Genomic DNA, 20884 nt, shown 5'->3' on the forward strand with positions numbered 1-20884 from the left:
CCTCACCCCACCCCCTTCCCCAGCTTGAGTGAGCTCTAGCCGCTGGGCCAGCTCTAGCTGTAGCCACCCGCCTTGCTCCTCTGCCGCCACAGCCCCTCTCCAGGGCTTCACTTCCCAGCCCTCGACGTCCCGCGTACCGACGGTAGCCCCAGCACGCTCCCCCCCAACCCACCCCCCAGTGGCCCAAGCGGTGTGCTGGCTCCTTGATCGCCTAGCGTACTGCAGGCTCGGCCGCCCGCCCGCGCGCCACTGTGCACTGGAGTTTGGTGGAATCTCTGCTGACGTCACGTCACTCCGCACACGGAGTCGGAGCGGAGGGAAGAGAGAGGGATGAGAGCGAGGGAGGGGAGAGAGAGTGCGAGACCGAGAGAGAAAGCCGGAGAGCAGCAGGCAGAAACTACCGGCGCCTGCTAGCTTTCGCAGCCCCCCGCGTGGACCCTCTGGGAACTTGGCATCTTCAAGATCCCCGCGGTTCCCCCCAGGCCCGCTCCACGGAGCTGGCTGTGCAGCCGGAGCCTCCGCCGCCCGGCAGTCACCCTGGGAAGCGGTGGGACGCAGAGACAGCAGCTCTCTCCAGTAGCGGGTAAGTGGAGGCCCTCTCTCCCACAGAGCTGTGAGATAATGCGAGTCTGGAAATTTGTTCCACTTTGGAGAACCTCCGCCGCGTGTGATTTGTGACTCTCCGGGCTTGTTTCTCCCGAGGTAGCGCAGTTGGCAAACAAATCTTGCAGAGCCCTGCTCCTTTCGTCCTCAATCGCAGACACTAGAACAATCCTGCCGGGCGTTGAAGTCGAGTGGAAGCCAGACTCGGCTGGCATTTAAAACGAGGCATCTTCCCTGAAATTTCGATGCCAACAAGACTAAGAGAAATCCTCTGGCTGAGGATTAGCCTGCCCAAGATAAAGGGCCGGCTACAAAGTTTCTGCTACTGGAATAGATTAGTCCCTTCCCATCATTACCCATTGGAGAAAAGAGATTCCATCTTAACTGGCAGTTAGTGACCTCTCAGGCCCAAGCGAATTACCTGGGAGCCAGGCCTAGATGCCAAGCCCGCACAATTACTTCGGATTATAAATCCTTTAAATTGATCACCGGTCAGCTCCAATCTTGGACTGCAGGAAACGCATTTTAAACTGATGCAGGGAAGCAACTGTTTTGCAACCGGTAACTAAGTAAAAACATGCGATTCCAAACCGGGAAACACGGTCTTTTTACTGCAATTTAGTCACCTTCTCTAAACAACTTAGAAATAAAACTATCCTAAGAAACTGGGGCGTTTTTGTTTTTATTCTGTTATGTAAGAGTGCCGTATTTTATTGAGGCAAATTAAAATGGGAGGGGGGCTTTTGAAAATATGAATTACAGTAATAGTCATGCATACATTCTAAACTATTTAACAAAAAAATCTGATTTTAAGAGATCTCTGCATCCTTTTCAGACCATTAGTCCAACTAAAGATGTTTTAATCACATAAAGTATCATTTGGAGGCAACTTCACTTAAAATGCACATACCAATAATTTCACAGAAACTAGGCTTGTAACCAAAATGAATTGAGGGTTTGTTTTTTGTTGGTGGGGTTGAAAATGAGCACAGTAGTCCAATCATCGACGTTTAAAGTTTTGTTTTGTTTTGTTTTTAAGTAGCTACTTCACTTATGGAATGTTTTGCTTTGCCTCAACAAAACTACAGTTAAGTTATTGGCCTGCTTTGTCCTGTAAGTAGAGCACGGCCTTTTAATGCCCCAGAAGCATGCATTCCACGGAGCTTTAAAGAAAGCTTGCTCATGGTAAGACACGGAGCTGTGTTAAAGTGGTATCTTAATTTCCTTAAATGATTACCCACTGCAAATTAATTTACTGCCCAATCACACCAATTTAGTTCATTTAAAACATATGTCCTCAAGCTTTGTGTTTTTCCACTTTCCGTGAACGGCGCTGCTGTAGGATGAGGGAGTCAATCGAAAGAAGTGAAATAGAAAAGGGTTTTTAAAGAAAGATTAGAACCATGGTTTCCCTACAATTTCATTCTCGTGTTGCTCATCAGAAATTATTGTTAAAGCAAACTGCTGTTTCTTAGGACTTGCCTGTCTGCCTGTCCAGAGTGGTACTGCGCATGCAGTAATTGTTGTGTGGTGTTTTATTAACACAATCACAATATAGACTGGAAGTTGACCCAAACCAGATTGCTTGGTATACACATTCCAACTGGGATGAGGACTTTTGGCATGAGAGTAACTTCAAATCAGGAAACATCTCCTATCAAAAATGTTGAGATTAGCCACCAAATCCAGTGTTGTAATCTGGTGTGGTCTGGTAGTGAAATTTGTCACGCGTTAGCTGCCTTCTTGATAGGGCGAGTTTGAGTATCAGCAGATAAGACTTGAAGATCTCTCTTTAAAGAAAAAAATATATTCCTCAGTTATATAGACAGAACCCATTTACTAGACCTGGTCACTATATAGAGCATAAAATTAAAGTCTCGGGACTCATGTGGCTGCGAAATGCATCTCAAAGTCACAAGGACGTGTAGCAAGGAGCTAAGGAACACGTCTTGATTTTCTTTTTATTCCTTGGGCTGAAGACTATCCTTTCTTGAAGGTTCTTCCTTCCTATTGCTTTGTTTGGTCTTCAGCACCAAAGCATAGGGGGTGGGGAGGAAATGTGTAGTAACTGACTTTACCGTCTCTGATCAGGTCTTTCTCTTCTGTATATTTCAGTCCTTAAAAAAATAAATAAGTAAAACTATTTGCAATTGCCATCTGCAATGCTGTGGCTACTGGCTAATAATGCAGCCAGTTCAGACATATAAAAAAAAAGATTATCGAAATGATGATGACATGCAAATTTCTCCCGAAATTATCATAAGTAAACATTTGAAGTCTGGACTAATAAAATCCCATCTGTGTTACTTCATATCGAGTTAGTAGAAAGCTGTGATAATGAATTTTGTAATATCTCCCGAACAGACATCTCAATCAGGGACTAATCCTGTGATTTTACTGCAGAATCGCTAAATCTGGAGCCGCCAAACTGCTACTTCTGGGCCCACGGGTCCACAAGGATCGGCAGAGTCCCCACACCGGTGCTCACTAGCTGGTGTGAGGGGGGGGGGGACACTGAGTGTGGCTCCCCACTCTTGGATCTCTCTAGCCACTACACCGGGTGGCCCCTCCTTCAGGCAGCTCGACCTTGGCCATAGTCCCCTGGAGCTTGGATTGCTCCAGGAGAGGCTGGGGAACACGGAAATGCACCTCGGGCCAAAACTAGGCCCACCAGCCTGGCAATGCCGGCTTCCACCTCCAGCCCTGGGCTCTAAGAGAAACGGACCCTCGGACCGCAGGCGCACCCTGGTTAGCAAGAGTCAGGAGCCAAGATCCATGGGGCCTGAGAAACCCACCGCCTTCTTCCCTTTCTTGTCTTGAAAGCAACCACTCCATCTAGCCCCTCCGCCGCCACCCACTTCTCTTGGTTTGCCTGTGGCAAAGAAAAGGGGCCGCGTCAAAAGCTTGGCTGTCTGAGCTGCGGTTGGAAATTTGAAAAGGATCTAGCTTGCCTGAGACGGGAAAAGCAGAAACTGGAGGAGCAGCCTCCCCAGTGCTTTGGGCTTGGCGGCCCCTCCAGAAACGCTTGCCCGGGTCTCCTGTCTTGCTCAGCCCATCGCGTATCTCAGCTCTGCGATCTTAAATCATACTTTAGGGTAAATAAATGGCTGGATGAGTATCTCCAGGGAAAAGTGTGGCTAAATATGGAAACACGGCTCTTGGTGGACGAGAGGCCTTAATTCAGCTCGCTTCTGGAGCACCCTGGGCCAAGAGTCCCTTCCTTTCAGAATTACAGAAAACGGGGGGAAAGTTGCTTTGTGGAACCGGCCAAGCTGTTTCTGGCCTTCTGCAAATGTTTGCTGAGCTCAAATTGACTGACACCGTATTGAATGGTGATCTTTCTAAAGAAAAGTCCATTCTATCCACCCCCAAATTGTGTATAAGCTGAAGCTTTAAGGCCTAGACGTCCTTGAACGTAGTCCCAGCAGCTTCTCCAGAACCCCGCAATTTTATTTGCCCCCTAACCTCTGGGCCGTTCCCCCTTCAGCTAGGGATATAAATCCCTGCAGGTAAACATAGGTGGGAGTCTTGGATTTGAGGCTCAGAAGATGCTGCTTGGCTCCAGGAGGCTCTCAGGCCAGAGAAGCGTGCCTAAATCCCAGCACTTAGTAGGTGGTTAACAGTTGGAGTTGATCCTGACCTTAGTACAAGCAACAAGCTTTTGAGCCTTCTGCTCCTGGCGATCGCCATTTCTCAAAGTCCTTCCTCTCTTCTATTTTGCAGATAACGGGGAATGGAGACCAATTGCCGCAAACTAGTGTCGGCGTGTGTGCAATTAGGTAAGAGGCCACTTCTCCTGCCCGGGTCCCTGGAATGGGAGGCTACGCCAAGCGAGAGAGGAAAAAAGGCATCGGCTCCGCTGCAACTGGAGTTTTCTCCAGGAGGCCTAAGCAAAAAGGAGATCAGACTAGTACAGGCGCGGCCTTGCCTTTTAGGGGGAGGTTTGGGGTCAGGTGAACCAGCGAGAACTGCCCTGATACTCCTCCAGGCTGCCCATCAGGTGGCACTGGGACAGACCACAGCCTGTACTGAGTTGCCAAGGGACTAGAGGGCTAGGCGTGCGAACCTCCCTTCCTCTAACGGGGTCTTTACTCTCTGTCCCTCTTTCTCCTCCGTCTCGCCTCTCCCCTAAACCCTGGCCCTCACCCGGGGCGCCTTTCCGCCGCCCTTTGGCACCCCCCTGCCACCGCACGTGGGGCGGGCGCACTCGCGGCCCAGGCGTGCAGCCGGCGGCCGTTGAATGTCTTTTCTCCAAAGACTCCGAAATCAAAAAGGTCGAGTTCACGGACTCTCTCGAGAGCCGGAAAGAGGCAGCCAGCAGCAAGCTGTTCCCGCGGCAGCATCCCGGCGCCAATGGTAAGGGGGGGAGGGAAGCAACAAGCCGCGCGCCGGGGTCCCGCCTCCCGGACTGTAGGCCTCCGGTGAAGCACAGGCAGGCGAAGCCGCCAGAGCCGGTGTCCCCACTGCAGAACTTCGACAATTGGCCTCTGGGTAGAACGCGAAGCAGCCGTCCCAGGGACTTTAATTCCTTTCCACAAATTATACTGCACTCCTGAGACCCAACACCTCTCCCTTTTCTCTCTCCCTGTGGTCTGATCCCCTGCGCACGCCCCAGCCTTACAAGGCCTCTCCATCTCGCGTGCAAAGTGGTCCAACAGCGACCTCTGTCGCTCGCCCGGTCCCACTGCACGCAGCACACCCGGGCCTATCGGGTCCCTGAAGCTCACAGCCATGCCCCCCAACACAGGCCGGTGGGTGCAGAGTTTATCGCGCCAGGCAAACGCTGGAAAACAGTGTTGAAGGCTCGCTTCAGAGGGTCTGGGTTTGGAAAACAGCCCTGAAGAGCCGGAGACAGCAACTGTGCACAGCACATGAGGGTCGCAGGGGATTGCGAGTGCCGGTCAGCGAGCCCCTGCTGCTGAGCTAGCCGCTAGGCCTTGGACTTAGATAAAGTGTTTCATTGGTTGGCTGGCTTCACTCTGTAGCAGTCTGTAGGTTTGTGCAAAAGGTTAAAAAGTCTCCCACGCACAGCCACGCCTTGGGGAAATTGGAAGTTGTCACTAGGTAATGCACGTCTGCGCATAAGAGATGAAGAGGCCTTCGTTTGGAATACATGTAGAATCTAATTTAGGGTTTTTTTTTTCTATTTTCCGGGTTTTCCAGGCTCCACAAGTAAGTGCCCAACCTTAGGAGGTTGTTGACCTTTGATTGTATGAGGAGCTAAAACTCCCCACAACCCTCGGGCCCCTAACCCCCACACACATGTAATGTGTGACAAAGGGGATAATTTGGAACGCCAAGTAACGTCAAGTAAACGAAAGTATTATTAAGAAAAAAAACAAAAACAAAAAAACAAAAGCTTTCTGCGCGTATCTAAGGGAAAAGCATCATTTATTGAAATAAAAGGCCTAAAACAAGCTGCAGCTTCCCCGCCTGACACTGCACACATCCACGGTCGTCCTGCTGGGCCGGTTAAATGCTCACTTGTCCGGGATTAACCCCAAGGGGTTAAATGGGGGCAATGCAGAGATAATGTCGGGTGATTTCTGTCATTAAGATTGTGTTAAATTCTTCTTCTGTTTGATAATCGGTCGTAAAAATAAATTATTAGACCAGAGAATGTTTGAGATATGGTTAAAAATCAAGAGCAGTGATGACTTCCAGGGAAAATGCTTTGTGCAAGCTCGCCTTCGGCCCTGACCAGACTAGGAAAGCTCGGGATCTGACTTCGCGGGGGGGGGGGGGGGGGGGGGGCGGGGCACGGGCCGGCTGTGGCTCAGCGAAGGGCAAGTTATGTCTTGTGGTCTGTGACCCGAGGACTCGACTCCACCTTCAACCTTGATTTAGTTGACCCAACGAAGTGTTTTTTCTGAGGCTAGGTGGTCTGCTTTCCAGCTAGTAGACGCAGGACATTGTCAAGGAGCCAGCTGTGGGATAAGGGTCCTTGTAGGTAGGCAGGGTGCGACTAAGGGACTACGGAGTTAAGTCTTGGCTGTCAAGTACGCTAGCATTCGCTTTTAACAATAGAAAGAAGGGGGAAAGAACGTGAAGGTGGAAGGAGAGGGAGAGAGAGAGAGAGAGAGAGAGAGAGAGAGAGAGAGAGAGAGAGAGAGAGAGAGAGAGAGAGAGAGAGAGAGAGAGAGAGAGAGAGAGAGAGAGAGAGAGAACTTGCAGGATGGATTATTTTAGAGAGTGTATGAAAGGTTCCCCCTATATTGCCAAAATGTCTATTTTTTCTATCTTTTGGACTGAAGAGAAAAAAATGTTGTCCAAATGTGTTTAATGGAATTAATTCAAAAGAGGCATGCGATAGTAAGAGACACTGAAAAGCTTGGTTTTACTGTTTTTTAGTGGACTGATAAATTTTTTTAAAAGTCATAGACAAATGATAATGAGCAAAAACCCTTAGTAACTGCAAGAAGGTCGCCAGAGTTAAGTGCCTTTTAGGGATTATAAAAAAATAATTTACGGAATAAACAAACTTTGGACTAGGATTTGCTTTCTGTACTTTTAAGGTTTCTCTTCTTTTTTTAAAAAAAAGAAAAACATGCTTTTAAGTGTCATGCGGTGACAAAGAAAAGCCATGAAGGTGCCCACCTCTTCTCTCTTAAATACCCTCCTCTGTGAGCTCCTTAAGGGAACCAAACTAGGGAGGCTCCTTATACCCACCACCAGAGCTCAAATCTCGAAACTGGCGGTAGTGTAGGGATCAGGAGAGTTAACAGAGTCAGGCACCAGGACGGGGAGGCACTTTGGCCGGTCCTAGACCAGCTGAAGACTTGGAGCTATGTTTTGTTTTGTTTTGTTTTGTTTTGTTTTAAAGAACTCTTAAGATAGTCTTGACTTTCAAGAAGAGAACACAGTGGAGAGTGTTTGGGAGTCGCTGTTGTAGAGTAGGGCCCAAAAGCCCACAGAACCGCCCTCTTGGCCTCAAAGCCTGTCCAGTTTGCCCGGTGACAGGAGGCCAGTACTTTGCCTGCTTTCCCCCTACCACGCCATTAATTTTTAAATAGCCTTGACAGAATGGCTGGTCTGAAAGTATTCTGGTCGCACCAAGTCCCCGATTTTCCCCGCCTGGGAAGGAAATTTCAAAGTCCCTCCCAATCCTCTGGTTCCCCACACGTCCCTTGTCCCCACAGTGGCAACTCAATTCCCTTCCGAGGAGGGTGCGGTGAGGGTCAACTCTGGCCCTGGAGTGAGCTCGGTTTCCTTCTTGGGCTCCCATTCACTTGATCAACAAACACTGGCCTGGCGAAGCTCAAATTGTGCGGACTCCTAATTTACTCACAAAAGCAAATAATCCAGTTTCCTTTCGCCATTAAGAAGCTACTTAAATGGGAAAACCTTCTCGCAAGAGCCACTCAAACACTCTTTAGCAAAATGCAAAACGGGGGTGCCTGGGGCAGGGATCTAAGCCCTGAGAAAGGAGGTTGTGTGGAAAAGTAGAGAGATCTTGCCTGTGACTAGGAGGCAAAGTGCAGGTGCTAGCTGAAGGAGATTGGAAGCCTGAAAAAGCAAAGAGACGGGAAAACCGACTGGTGACAGTTCTATTTCCTTTTCCCCACTGGACACCATCTCCACCGCCATTAAACCTGCAGTTTATTGGCAGAAGCTGCCTTCTCTGCCCGTGGCTTCCAACCCCCAACCCTACTGGGAAATTGTACCAGATGTCCAGGTAGTCAGTCCCTGAGGACCGGTGGCAAGCGTTCTTTGCAGGTGGCGTTCCTCCCAAACGCCTCAGTTCTCACTGAAAGTTTCTTAGGTCGCTTAGGCTGTTACTCCGCACAGACTGCAGTTAATATATGCAGCAGTTGTTAGAGCGACTCCGGGGAAAAGGAAATGTATAACGAAAGCTTATTCGTGAGCAGGAATATACTAATGGAACAATCTGATGTCTTCTTAATCCTATGTAAAAAGCTTTGTCGTCTTCCTAATATTGACTGAATGGGTAATTAATGGCTCTTCATCTAGGCGAACACCCTGTAATCCAAGATAGGCAAAAGACAACAGCCCAAGTTAGAAGACAAAAGCCTCGACTGCAGCCACAGGCCCCTCCCCAGGGACTCCCACTGGGAAAGTTTCTTCCCCGTGGAAAGAAGGCTGGAGCTGAGGACCAGACCCACCCTTTCTGGCCTTCACTAACCACAGCACTTGACTGTCGGCTCAGCTCTCCACAGGGCAGCTTTTCTCTCTCCAGCTCTTCTCTCTTTCTTCTTAACTTCTAAAGACCATCCAAAGACCACCCACTCATCCACCCACAAAAGGTCCCTTAAAATCCTCAACGCTGGACCAGGCTTCTTTTGGATACAGGACAACACTCTCTTCTTTTATAGTGCTTAGAGTCCATTAAGACTAAAGTAGTTGAGGTGGGGGGAATAAAATCCTGGAGCAAGCACCCCCGCGTGCGCGCGCGCGTGCGCGAGCACGTGTATGTGTGTGTGTGTGTGTGTGTGTGTGTGTGTGTGTGTGTGTATGCGCGCGCGAGCGCGAAAAGGAGCATTAGGAGTGATGGAGTCAACTCCTTTGTGAGGGTCTGACATGAAGAGCGCCCAAGATTCTCCCAGCATGTTTTGAACAGGCTGACATTTTAATTTAAACCTTTAGAGTAATACATTACTAAGGTTACTACAATGAGGTGGGTTCCTTTTTTTTTTTTGTCAGCTGACAGCTTTTAAAATATTATTTCGCTAGGGAAATAAAAGCTTCATCTCAGATTATAGGTGGGTATTTTTGGATTTATGTGATTTATGGTCACCATGGCAACTAATGCCGAATGTTAGCTACCAGCATGTCTAGGAGAGAAAAAACAGAAAGAAGGGAGAGTGAGAGAAATAGGAAAAGGAGGTGAACATGAGCTAGAGAGAGGGGATTGATTTAATCCAATTATTTTTTTAAGTGACTCCAGTTAGCCCCTTTCACCTCCTTCTTTCCAAACCTGGATATCTGTATTTATTTTCATTTTTATTCTCTTCCTGCCCTTGCTTTTCTCAGCCTTCCCCTTCTCTCCCCCCCCCCTCTCTCTCTCTCTCTCTCTCTCTCTCTCTCTCTTTCCTCTTTTCCCCTCTCTTCTCCATACAGCCAAATCACATTTAACTTTACTAATCTTGTGATTCAATACATTAGTGCTTTCTAGAGTGTCTAGCACACCTGCCATGCTCAGGTGCCAGTATGTGAGGGGGCACTAGGGGCTTTTTGGGTTAGTAGTGTCAGCACCCTCCTTCCTCCTAGTTTCTCCCTCTTTTCTCACCAATACCTTCCCAGGTTGTCACCCAAATCCCCATCAAAAGGCTGAGTAATTAAAATATACTAGAGCTGGTAGTGCAGACACACAGTTTTTTTGTTTGTTTGTTTGTTTTTGTTTTTGTTTTTTATGGGGCTGCAGTGGGTAGGTTCGTCTCTGGCCTTCTGATAGAGAACAGAACTTGCCTCTTTAACAAACCTAAACTTGTTGTGGCATTTAGGGGGTAAAAAACATCCACAGTGAAGCTTTTAATTTGGGAGGAATGGTCACTTTCACGGAGGTGGTGGGGGTGTGGGTGTTGGCGATTTAAGCCTGGTTTGTGCCCAGGCAACTGAAAGTAGGGATAAGAGGTCACTTCTCTGGGTATGTTGCCAGAACTTCTATGACCTCCATGCCTCACCCCACCCCACACACATACTGCCTATCACATAGTGAGTCCTTGGCCAGACCTCAGCCTTGAGCCACCTGGGGTTATGCAACACACACACACACACACACACACACACACACACACACACACACACACACACACACATTTATGGCCAGACAGCTCAGGGAGACCTCTAATTGAGCCATCTTCCAGGTGAGTTCTGAAGGCAGAATCTTTACAAAATCTGAGGAGTGATTGATTGGGTCCCAGCCCATACTCCACAACTACCACAGCGACTGCCCAGACCTACTGCTCACCTCGATGGCTGGAGGGAGTTTGTTCAACTAACACTAAACAGTGTGAAATTAAATAAGACTTTAAGACCAGTAATCGGTGGCAAATACCAGCTCAAAACACGCCTGACCCTATGTCACAAATTTCCCTCCTGGAGGGTCTTTCTTTGAAGCAAGAAAACCTAGTTAGGCAGCCACTGGTGACTCCTAACACCAGGCTTCCTATACAATGGAGAGTCCAGGCTTCCCCTAGCCCCCTTTTCTTAACCTCCAATAGAAAAGACCTCTGATGATGGCTGAAGTCACCATCATTTCTAGAGTCAATCATGAAGAATCCACTGGAGTTCGAAGCAGTACTGAACTCACTGGAGGTACAATTTAACTTACAGCTCCTTCTTCATCTATGTCACCTTGTGACTATCTTACAAATCTTAACTAGTCGATTAGAACTCCAAAATTGGCCACTACCATTTAGTCTTTATTGCAAAACATTCCTTGGCCTCCATCACACACCTTCACACCCTACTCTGGCCTGAACCTTTTTGGTCCTTAAAAGGCTGACAACATGTCAGCAGACCAGCTTAGCATACATAAGGCAAGCAGGAGAGGGTCAGTTGACTGTGGAAAAAAAAATTTTTTTTAACATATTTGAATCAGTTGTATGTGTGCGAGTGCTCAAATGTATCTATTCACACACATCAATGAGGTTGGACTCAGTTTTTACTTTAATCAGCATTCCCTGCGTACTTCATGGATGTCTTTATTCTCTTGATCTCGGTGGTTCCACACCATTTAAATGTTTGTCTATTGAGACTTGGCTGTCAGTGCATCTGTGTCTTTCCAAAGTCTCCCATAGTTTGGCACTATGAGGAACTACCACTTACCCTCGGGTTTTCCATTCATTTGGGGGTCTGCTTGAGGCCCTCCCTGTGTGTGTGTGTGTGTGTGTGTGTGTGTGTGTGTGTGTGTGTGTGTGTGTGTGTCCATATGAATGTTCTACTACAAGAGTGGAACCACCAGAGCTTAGGTTTAAAGTCTCTGGGATGAGTGAGAGATGACCTTGAAAAATTATATGAACCTTTGCCACTCAGTTTTTCAGAAAAATGTGTTTTGAAAAAGGCTTCTAACCTCAAAAAAAAAAAAAACCAAAAAAAAAAACCCCAAATCATCATGATCATCATCATCATCATCATCATTGACAACTGTTTTGCCACTCCAGGATTCAGATCTTGAGGCAGAGAAGAGCATGCCCACAAAAGTAGAAAATCTTTCATTCTTTGGTGCAATGGAGTCTGCCATGAATTGAAGCATTATAGGCTATGGCATTGTGATGCCCACGTTATGCTGAGGTTTAAAAAGAAGAAACTAGAATATGATTAGTAAATACATTGGGCAGAAAAGATCTGGATTCATATTGACTTAGTTATAGGGCATTGGCTGGCAAGTGCACAGGAGAAAATATTTACTTTACACGTATACTTTATGATCTTGAAGGAATTAGAGGAAATTCAATAAGAAAATGGCTAGAAACATTTAAAACCCTTATTTAAGAGACTTAAGCAAATTAGAGTCTTATCAGATTAAAAACCACTACAGATGTAAGAACATTGTCTTCAGTGAAACGCTGTGGGGTCTGAGAAGGAGATTCGCCCGCCAAATCTCAGGGATAAAACACCCCATTTAAGCACCAGATAATGAGTAGAATGTAAATTAATTTAACCTTCTTTACCAACAGGCTGCTGGTGTAGTGTGTATAATTTAATGATAAGGTTGCAGGACCTAATATAGTTGGACATATGAGCCTCAGTTGACACAGGCTTGCCACAAGGACATGTGTTGTGTTGTGAGCAGGGGTGTGTGTGTGTGTGTGTGTGTGTGTGTGTGTGTGTGTGTGTGTGTAGAATGAGGTGAGGGGAATAAAAGGTTAAAACTAAGAACTCTTATAAAGAAATGTCTGCATTCTTAAAGTGGACTGACAATAGTGTGAAGAGCCTGGAAATAATTCTCATTTGGTTCTTTGGATGGGAGGAATTGTTGACAGCATTGGGGTGGGGGTGGGGGTAAAAGAGAGGAGACAGATGTTCTAACTATGTCTGTAGCCATCTTCATTTACTCGGTGCCTGGCTAAGTCCCCCAGTCTTGTGAATAAGAGCTAGGAAGGAGTTTGCTGAAGATTCTTTATGCTGGTGTTGCAAATCATTGACTATACCATCAAACAAACTATGTACAGGGAAGATAACACTAACTCCACAGAGAAACCATCGAAAATGCAGAAACCCGGGAGGGGAGTAGATGACTTTGTGTTCTTCAGCAGACTTCTGCTGGGGGACAGAACGTGTGTGTGTGTGTGTGTGTGTGTGTGTGTGTGTGTGTGTGTGTGTGTGTTGCCAGATCTCAAACCCAGAACCTTGTGAGCTCTAACACTGAGTGGATCCTCCCCTCCAATCCTACTAAGGACTTAGAAAAAATATTTTTGAATGTGTTTGAATTTATATCTTTGGAACTTAAATTTCCTTTGACATAATGCTGCACTGTGCTGATGCCTCCATGGGTGATCTGTTTTGTTTTATACAAATGGAAAAGACTTTGCTTCTCTAGTTGGGCGGTCATCTAAGCTCCCCCATCCCCCCCTTAGTACAAACCTACTGTTTCCGCCTACTTGTGCTTTAATGATTCAAGACAGCCTTGAGCTCCCTAGGAAAAGAAAATGACTGTTAAAAATCATCCTTGAAATTGGTCATTTGGCAACGTTCTTAATTGTATGGAAATTCATTAAGACATATTTTCTATATAATTAGCTCAAGGTTGTTGATTCTACGGGCTAAAGCCTGGATTTGAATCTGATTGATAATAAAGTAAACAAGAGAGTCGAATTTAAAGCACAGCTCTCTCTGGCTAGGGCGAGCTTAATACAGTGTACAAGGAATTTGAAAGATCTAGGATGTGTCTTAATCAACGTTAAGTAGAATGGATAAGCTTTCGGCATTTCGAAAACGCTGGGTTAGGGTTTCTACTCTATTGTGAGTTTTCTGTCTGGGGACTAATAAGCATTACGAAAGACGTGATTTGAGGCGACTTTTTATTCATGTATAAATCCAGAGTGAACTACCAAGCAGTTGTTAGACTAAAGTCAAGGTAATTTTCTTTTGACGGGTCCATTTTCTTCTCGATTTCTAATTTATTAGCCCGCCTTTCCAAGATTCTGTCTTCTTTGCAATTAAAGTAAAGCTTCCTCAGATTAGCGGGACATTAACCTGACAGGCGATTGGAGTGGGGGGCGGAATTAAGATGGGAACGGTCATTTGCTGATGTTTTTAACTTTACAGCGCTAGGTAGCACATCTCCTTTCTGTGTTGGCCCACAGTGTGGGGAAACTCTGTCTTGAAATGGATGTGGTGAGACACAAAAGGAACGAAAGGGGGTGCTTGCTGAGCCTTATACATATGGGTCCTGGACTTTTCTTCTTTACCCGACCCTTCCGACTCCAAGCCTCCTTTTTCTCCACCTTCCTGCCCTAACCAAAAGCCGGGTCGCCTTTGGCTTGGCGGGAGCAGAATTCCCAGGAGCGCGCCTGTGTAGACCGAGTGGGCACAGCTAGAAATTAGTTGGGCCTCGCACTGCTGATAGGTGCAGGCAGAACCATCCCTCGGCCGCGGCTCGGGGCCTCGTGATTGGTGTGTAGCCACGTCACTCCAAGCCAGAGAAGGGTCTGGGAGGAGGCAGAGGCGGGGAGAGCTGGGGAGGGCCGCAGCAGAGTGACGTCTTGCCACCAGGAACCCGCCTCTAGTTTTAAGATGTTAGGCCAACAGGGAAGCGCGGAGCCGCAGATCTTGCTTGTCGCTCGCCGGGTTGTCTGGAGCTGAGCTGCGGCGGGGCTCGGCTCCAGCTCGACGGCCCGAGGGGGTGTGCGTGCGCCGCGGAGAGTGTGCTCAGAAGCCCGCGCCGTGGCCGTGGCGGCTGCAGCCGCCGCGGGGGATCTAATATCAGCTACCTGTCCCTGTCACTCTTGACACTTCGCTGTCAAGGCTGCAGCGCGGGGGGCGGGCAGAGCGCGCCCGTAGCTATCCTTATTGGAGGGGTATCTGGGGGAGGGAGGGAGGCAAGAAAAGGGTCTTTGCCCATTCTTGTTTCGCTTTGGATCGTGCAAGTCGGCTCCCTAAAGAGGCTCGCAGCGGCTCCCTCCTGCGTACGTCCCTAAGTCTCCGTGGTCCCCCGATTATCGGCTGCCGAACTCTTTTTGGCTGGAGCCTTCCGCTGTAGGAGACGAGGGAAGCTTGGCTCGAGGACTCGGCAGGAGTTTGCCTCCCCTGGCTCTACGGTCTCGGCTAACAAGGCGACACTTGGCGCCTAAAGCGCTACCCAGAACCGGGGTTCGACTGAAGGTAGTCCTGGACTCGCAGGGCGCTGCATCCCCTCGTCCATGAACTGCATGAAAGGCCCGCTGCCCTTGGAGCACCGAGCAGCCGGGACTAAGCTGTCGGCCGCCTCCTCACCCTTCTGTCACCATCCCCAGGCGTTAGCCATGGCTTCGGTCCTGGCTCCTGGTCAGCCCCGCTCCCTGGACTCCTCCAAACACAGACTGGAGGTGCACACAATCTCCGATACTTCCAGCCCTGAAGCCGCAGGTAAGGCGCCGCGCTGCCCCATGGACATTTGAGCGCAGCCTCCCGGCGCCTCCAAGCCCGCTGACCCCCGAGGAAGTCGCCCCCTCCTAGGGGAGGCGTGGTGGGAGTGGTCGTTCTGTTAGCTCAACGCAGAACTTCCGGGAGTCTGGATTCTGGTGACCCTACCCATTCCATTCGGTCCCAATCGACTTGGTTCCAGTGGCGCTAGTAATTCCTCACATGCCACCGCGTCTAGTTTGGTCTTCCTTCAGTTTCTTGGGTCACGAATGCCTCACCATTTCAATTCAAGGACGTTCAGAGGCCGCCTCAACTCTGTCCCTGCTCTTTTGTTGGCTTTTACCACCCGAGAAGATTTACTCCTTTAAAAAGTAGTTCCAAAATCACTTCAGAAAGGCCCTTAGTAAGGAGGCATACCTCCCCACCCCGTGAAAAGCTGGCGAACGTGTATTCCTACCTGTATCCTAACATCCGCTTTCCTGGACTTCCAAAACCGCCTAGAAATCTGAGGTTTGGGGGATTTGTCTGTAAAACACGCACATGTGCGTGTCTTAAAAGATTTGTTTCTTCCCAGGGGTGTATACTTGTGAGCAAAGGCTATAAAAATGAGTGTACCGCCTCGGTGAGATAAACGTGTAAATAAAACGTGCGGCGCTGGAGGAGGGGAGGAAATGGGGCGCGCACACCCACACTTTCACCGCTCACCCCCCGACACAGAGCTTCCTAAGGAATGGAGCCAAAATGTACAGCCCTGTCCCCCGCCAGCAGGCCAGCAGCCGGGGCTCTTCTCCGCCTCCGTCTCCGCCCCTCGGTCCGGTTGGAAGGTCGCGTTTTGCAGATGGGAATCTGACCGACACTATGTGTGTTTCTTTTTGTTTTACTTTTTCAGAGAAAGATAAGGGCCAGCAGGGAAAGAATGAGGACGTGGGCGCAGAGGACCCGTCCAAGAAGAAGCGGCAACGCCGGCAGAGGACTCATTTCACTAGTCAGCAGCTGCAAGAGCTGGAAGCCACTTTCCAGAGAAACCGCTACCCAGACATGTCCACTCGTGAAGAAATCGCCGTGTGGACCAACCTTACGGAAGCCCGAGTCCGGGTAGGAACCAGCAGCCAGTCTGGAAAAATTAGGGGCGGGGGAAGCCTTGCTAAGCTTCAGACCCTCCAACTCGGAGTGGGAGTAGAAGTGATGGGGTGGAAGGGCGTGGGGTAAGAAGTCTCTTTGCAAGAGGAAAACGCTGAAGGCCACCAGGCGGCTAGCGTGCTAGGGGTTACTTGCTCCGGGTTCCGAGGCAGAGCTGCCTGCCTCGCTAGCTCTCCGCCGAGCCAGCCAGCGCCCTCCCAAGCTGGGCAGCGCGCAGGCATTCCTCAGCAAAGGGCATTGTGTTCCCGGCTTGCAGTCGCCAGACGAGCGCCAATAAAATCCCTCCCCGCCAGGAGCTGTGAACAGGCTGCAACCTGTGCGCCTAGAACAAGAAAACCCTCCAGAAACACGCAAGGGGTTAGTCTCACTGGAGAACCTTCGCGCCTAGACCGGCCCAGCCTTTTCTCCCTTCGCTAGGAAGAGTTGCTTACAAGTCTTTCCCCGGGCGTGTTTTTCAGCTATTCAGCTTTCTTTCACACTCTACTACCTACTTTTCTAATCCCTGGAAGTAACAACTATTCTGCTAGCGCTTTTAGTAAGAAAGGAAAAGAAAGACGTTTCAATTTGGTTTATTCATCTTCTCGAGAAAGTTCAGCTCCTCGAAGGCTGTGCTCGCACCCCTTTCTTAATTATAGTCATAGATTTAAAAGAGAGCTTACCTTTACTTTGTAGCAAATCTGTCCCTTTATGGACTGGCAAAAAGAAAAAAAAGAAAAGAAAAAAATGAGCTTAAATAAATTACCCAATAGCAGTATCCTGGTTTAACGCCGGTCGGTTGGAATATCCAAGACAGTTAAGATTCTGAAAGAGGAAAACAGAACCCAGCAGCATCCAGAGACCGCTGTTTTAGAAAATACGTTCTGTGTAGATAAAAGAAAGCGGGGGTGGGGATGGGGGCGAAAAGAAAATACCAGAGAACAACGAAAACAAAAACTAGCGAATTCCCCAAAGCGAAGAGAAGGAAGACTCTGTCAGTGTAGCACTGAGGCAGGCTAGGCTATGCTGGTTGATAAAAGAGCTGGAAAGACCCGGGGAGTGGTTTTAGTTTAACTGGCAGGAGCCAGCTCTCGTGCAGGGGCCGCGTGGTTTTGAGCAAGGTCAGTCTTTCTGTAGCTTTCTTTAGCATCAGGGAACGGATGGGCCTTGCACGTACTCTTCTCGCCTGGGCAAAGTTTAGAAGGCCCGGGATAGAAATGACAAGGAATTAAAATAAAGACACAATTTGTCTTTCGCTGAAATCCCCTGGGAGAGCCCTCCCACCCCATCCGCGTTTCTGCGGCCCTGTTCCTGTACAACCAGCACTCGCTCCAGCTGCCTCCTTCCAGGCGCTTACTTTTTCAGCCAAGTGCGTGAGGCTTGCTTTTTATAGCAATAGGGTGCAAAGAGGAAAGGGGTGGGGGAGGAAATCAGGAATGAAAGGAAAAAAGGGGAAAAAAGCGGATTAGACGGCTGGGCGCGACGATGGCGATGTGTAATGTGAAACATCACCGGTGTCAGCTCTGGGCTGCTGGGCCAGGCCTCGCTCCAATACACAAAAGCAGCGACTGGCGGGGCCCCTGTGTGGATTGGAAAAGGGGTTGTGGCGGGGCCACGGGACGCGGGTGGGGGACCTGGCCAGCTTGAGTAGCAAGCAAAGCCAAAGAACAGCGCTGATTCTGTCCTAAGCTGAGTCCTGAAGCTGGCCAGGCTCCGGTGGGCGAAGAGTGATAGAGACCAAGACCAAGGAAGACGGAGGGCTACGGACAAACTAGTTCGAGATTCCCAATTTATGTACCTAGAATTTAACGAGCAGACGAAGAGGTGGTCTTTTGCCTTTTATTTTGGTTGCTTTGCTAAGGGTGGAAGGTTGTGTCATCCGGGTCCCAGGGCATGCGGGGTGGGGGACCGAGATTGGAGGTACTAGAGAGAAAGAAAGGGAGGGGCTGGCTGTGTGGGAGGAGAGTGGATCCTCATCATTGGATCTGTGGCTTTGGAATGGAAGTTAAGTTTCCAAGGTATGGGTCGGGGTCCGTGTACTTCACAGTGTTTCTGAAGCCCTAAGAGGGCCTGGAATATCAAGCGGCCCCCTAGGTCAACAGGCATTCGGTTGAGTTTTTGTGGCTCAGCTCACAGCCCAGGCTCCCAGGCTGGAGCAGGCTAGGCCTGCAGAGCCTTACTAAGGCCTTGGACAAGCACCGGTGCTGTTTCGCTATCCCCAGTGGCTTATACGCTGCTCACTGTAGACTGCATGGGCCTGGAGCTGCCAGGGTGTGTGTGTGTGTGCGTGCGTGCTTGCACGCTTCAGTGTGACTCAGGTTGGCTTCTGGTACTTTTTTTTTTTTTAAATAAGGAGTTTTGCTACTTTTTAAACTAATTGTCTCTGTGTACTCTGTCTCATCCCTTATCCCCGCCCCCCCCCCACCTCCCCAGGTTTGGTTCAAGAATCGCCGGGCCAAATGGAGAAAGCGGGAACGCAACCAGCAGGCCGAACTATGCAAGAACGGCTTCGGGCCGCAGTTCAACGGGCTCATGCAACCCTACGACGACATGTACCCCGGCTACTCGTACAACAACTGGGCGGCCAAGGGCCTCACGTCAGCGTCTCTGTCCACCAAGAGCTTCCCTTTCTTCAACTCTATGAACGTCAACCCCCTGTCCTCGCAGAGCATGTTCTCCCCACCCAACTCCATCTCATCCATGAGTATGTCGTCCAGCATGGTGCCCTCCGCGGTGACCGGTGTCCCGGGCTCCAGCCTCAACAGCCTGAATAACTTGAACAACCTGAGCAGCCCGTCGCTGAATTCCGCGGTGCCCACGCCCGCCTGTCCTTACGCGCCGCCGACTCCTCCGTACGTTTATAGGGACACATGTAACTCGAGCCTAGCCAGCCTGAGACTGAAAGCAAAGCAGCACTCCAGCTTCGGCTACGCCAGCGTGCAGAACCCGGCCTCCAACCTGAGTGCTTGCCAGTACGCAGTCGACCGGCCGGTGTGAAGCTCGCCCTCAGCGTGGGGATCCGGAGGACTGTGGGAATGGGCAGCTCTGCCCCCAGAAAGACTGAGAGTTGTGCTACAAGGTCGTGCGCACTACGAGAAGGAAGAGAAAAAAAGAAAATATATGAGGAAAAGAAATCACTGAATTCAAAGAGAGAGCGCCTTTGATTTCAAAGGAACGCCCCTAAGTGTCTGACATCTTTCGCTAAAAGTATTTCCAACAGTTGGAGGACGCGTACACCAACAAATGCTTGACTGGATATGACATTTTAACATTACTATAAGCTTGTTATTTTTTAAGTTTAGCATTGTTAACATTAAAATGACTGAAAGGATGTATATATATCGAAATGTCAAATTAATTTTATAAAAGCAGTTGTTAGTACTATCACAACAGTGTTTTTAAAGGCTAGGCTTTAAAATAAAGCATGTTATACAAAATCGGTTAGGATTTTTCGCTTGCGAGCAAAGGAATGTATATACTAAATGCCACACTGTATGTTTCTAACATATTATTATTATAAAAATGTGTGAATATAAGTTTTAGAGTAGTTTCTCTGGTGGATGCCTTGTTTCTGAAACTGCTATGTACAACCTATCCTGTGTATAACATTTCGTACGATATTATTGTTTTACTTTTCAGCAAATATGAAAAAATGTGTTTTATTTCTTGGGAGTAAAATATACTGCATACAAATTGGTCTGGATTCTTTCTCCTTTTCTCTGTCACCTGGGCAGGGTGTTTCAGTCACTGCCTCCTAAACAAACCAGTTTTCTCTGCCTGCCTAGTCAAACATGCAAAGCACTCAGCAGAAATATATTCTAGCCATCCATCAGAAACTAAAAGAGAAAAGGAGAAGCACCCGGAAGGCGGGGAAGCTGCAACGTGCTACGTGCCTCTGATGTTTCTTTGGCCTAAATCCATAAGATGCCATTGGGGTTAGAAAATAATACCAGAGAAAGAAGAAAGGTGAGAGAAAATTTGAAGCATGCCAACGAGCTCGGAATGAGTCTGAAGCTTACCTAGTCAGAGGGGGAAACCACACCTCCAGTAAACACTTCTGGAGAAAGATGAGCGTGTGTACCCATGTACAGTTTATATACACAAACTTCTTGGAAGGGACACATCTATAATAAATTTACAAGGAAACACCTTCGGCTCAAAATATTTAGGCCTCCACGTTTATCTTTGTGGCTTAAGTAGAGAGATCCTTCATTTATATTATATTACTATTTCCAAGTCCTTTGGAGACATTAAAAGAAACAAAGACCATTTCTAATGACTACAGCCGGTTCAATGTGTCAAAGAGCCCAGGGGTTGAGGGGTTAGAGCCGAGTTTCCTGAGTCTTGTAGAGCAATATGTAGTTGAGGCAAAGGTCATGCTCCCTGTGTTTTGTTTTAAATAATATTGACCCATTAATTCTAAACCTGCTTGTTCCTGAAATTATACAGGATTATAGTTTGCAAACTGCAGGACAATGAAGCAAATCAAGATGAATTACAGTCTGGGCCCTCCCCCCATCCTCTCACATCTAAACAGGGGGTGAGGTCCATGTGAATGTTTGAAAGACTTTAAGCTCCTCTGACTCCTTCTCCCAGCCCAGCGTTTTTGCTCCTTTTTGTTACATGGGAAATTTGATTT

The 20884-nt window shown here is 48.4% G+C and overlaps 1 protein-coding gene across 3 annotated transcripts; it reads left to right on the forward strand.

Moving 5' to 3' along the window:
* Window positions 1-320: 320 nt before the first annotated feature.
* On the forward strand, window positions 321-19942 carry PITX2 (paired like homeodomain 2). 3 transcript variants are annotated; one of them, XM_084756843.1, is made up of 5 exons: window positions 321-583; window positions 4327-4382; window positions 4822-4959; window positions 16019-16224; window positions 18679-19942. In XM_084756843.1, the coding sequence occupies exons 2-5, from the start codon at window positions 4337-4339 to the stop codon at window positions 19240-19242; spliced, it is 954 nt and encodes a 317-aa protein (XP_084612969.1). In that variant the 5' UTR covers window positions 321-583; window positions 4327-4336; the 3' UTR covers window positions 19243-19942. The 3 variants fall into 3 exon arrangements, with proteins under 3 accessions (XP_084612969.1, XP_084612970.1, XP_084612968.1); XM_084756844.1 differs by lacking the exon at window positions 4822-4959; XM_084756842.1 differs by lacking the exons at window positions 321-583; window positions 4327-4382; window positions 4822-4959 and adding an exon at window positions 13598-15132.
* The last annotated feature ends 942 nt before the right edge of the window (window positions 19943-20884 follow it).

This window comes from Acomys minous (assembly GCF_964271855.1).
Source record: "Acomys minous genome assembly, chromosome: 14".
NCBI classification, from domain to species: domain Eukaryota; kingdom Metazoa; phylum Chordata; class Mammalia; order Rodentia; family Muridae; genus Acomys; species Acomys minous.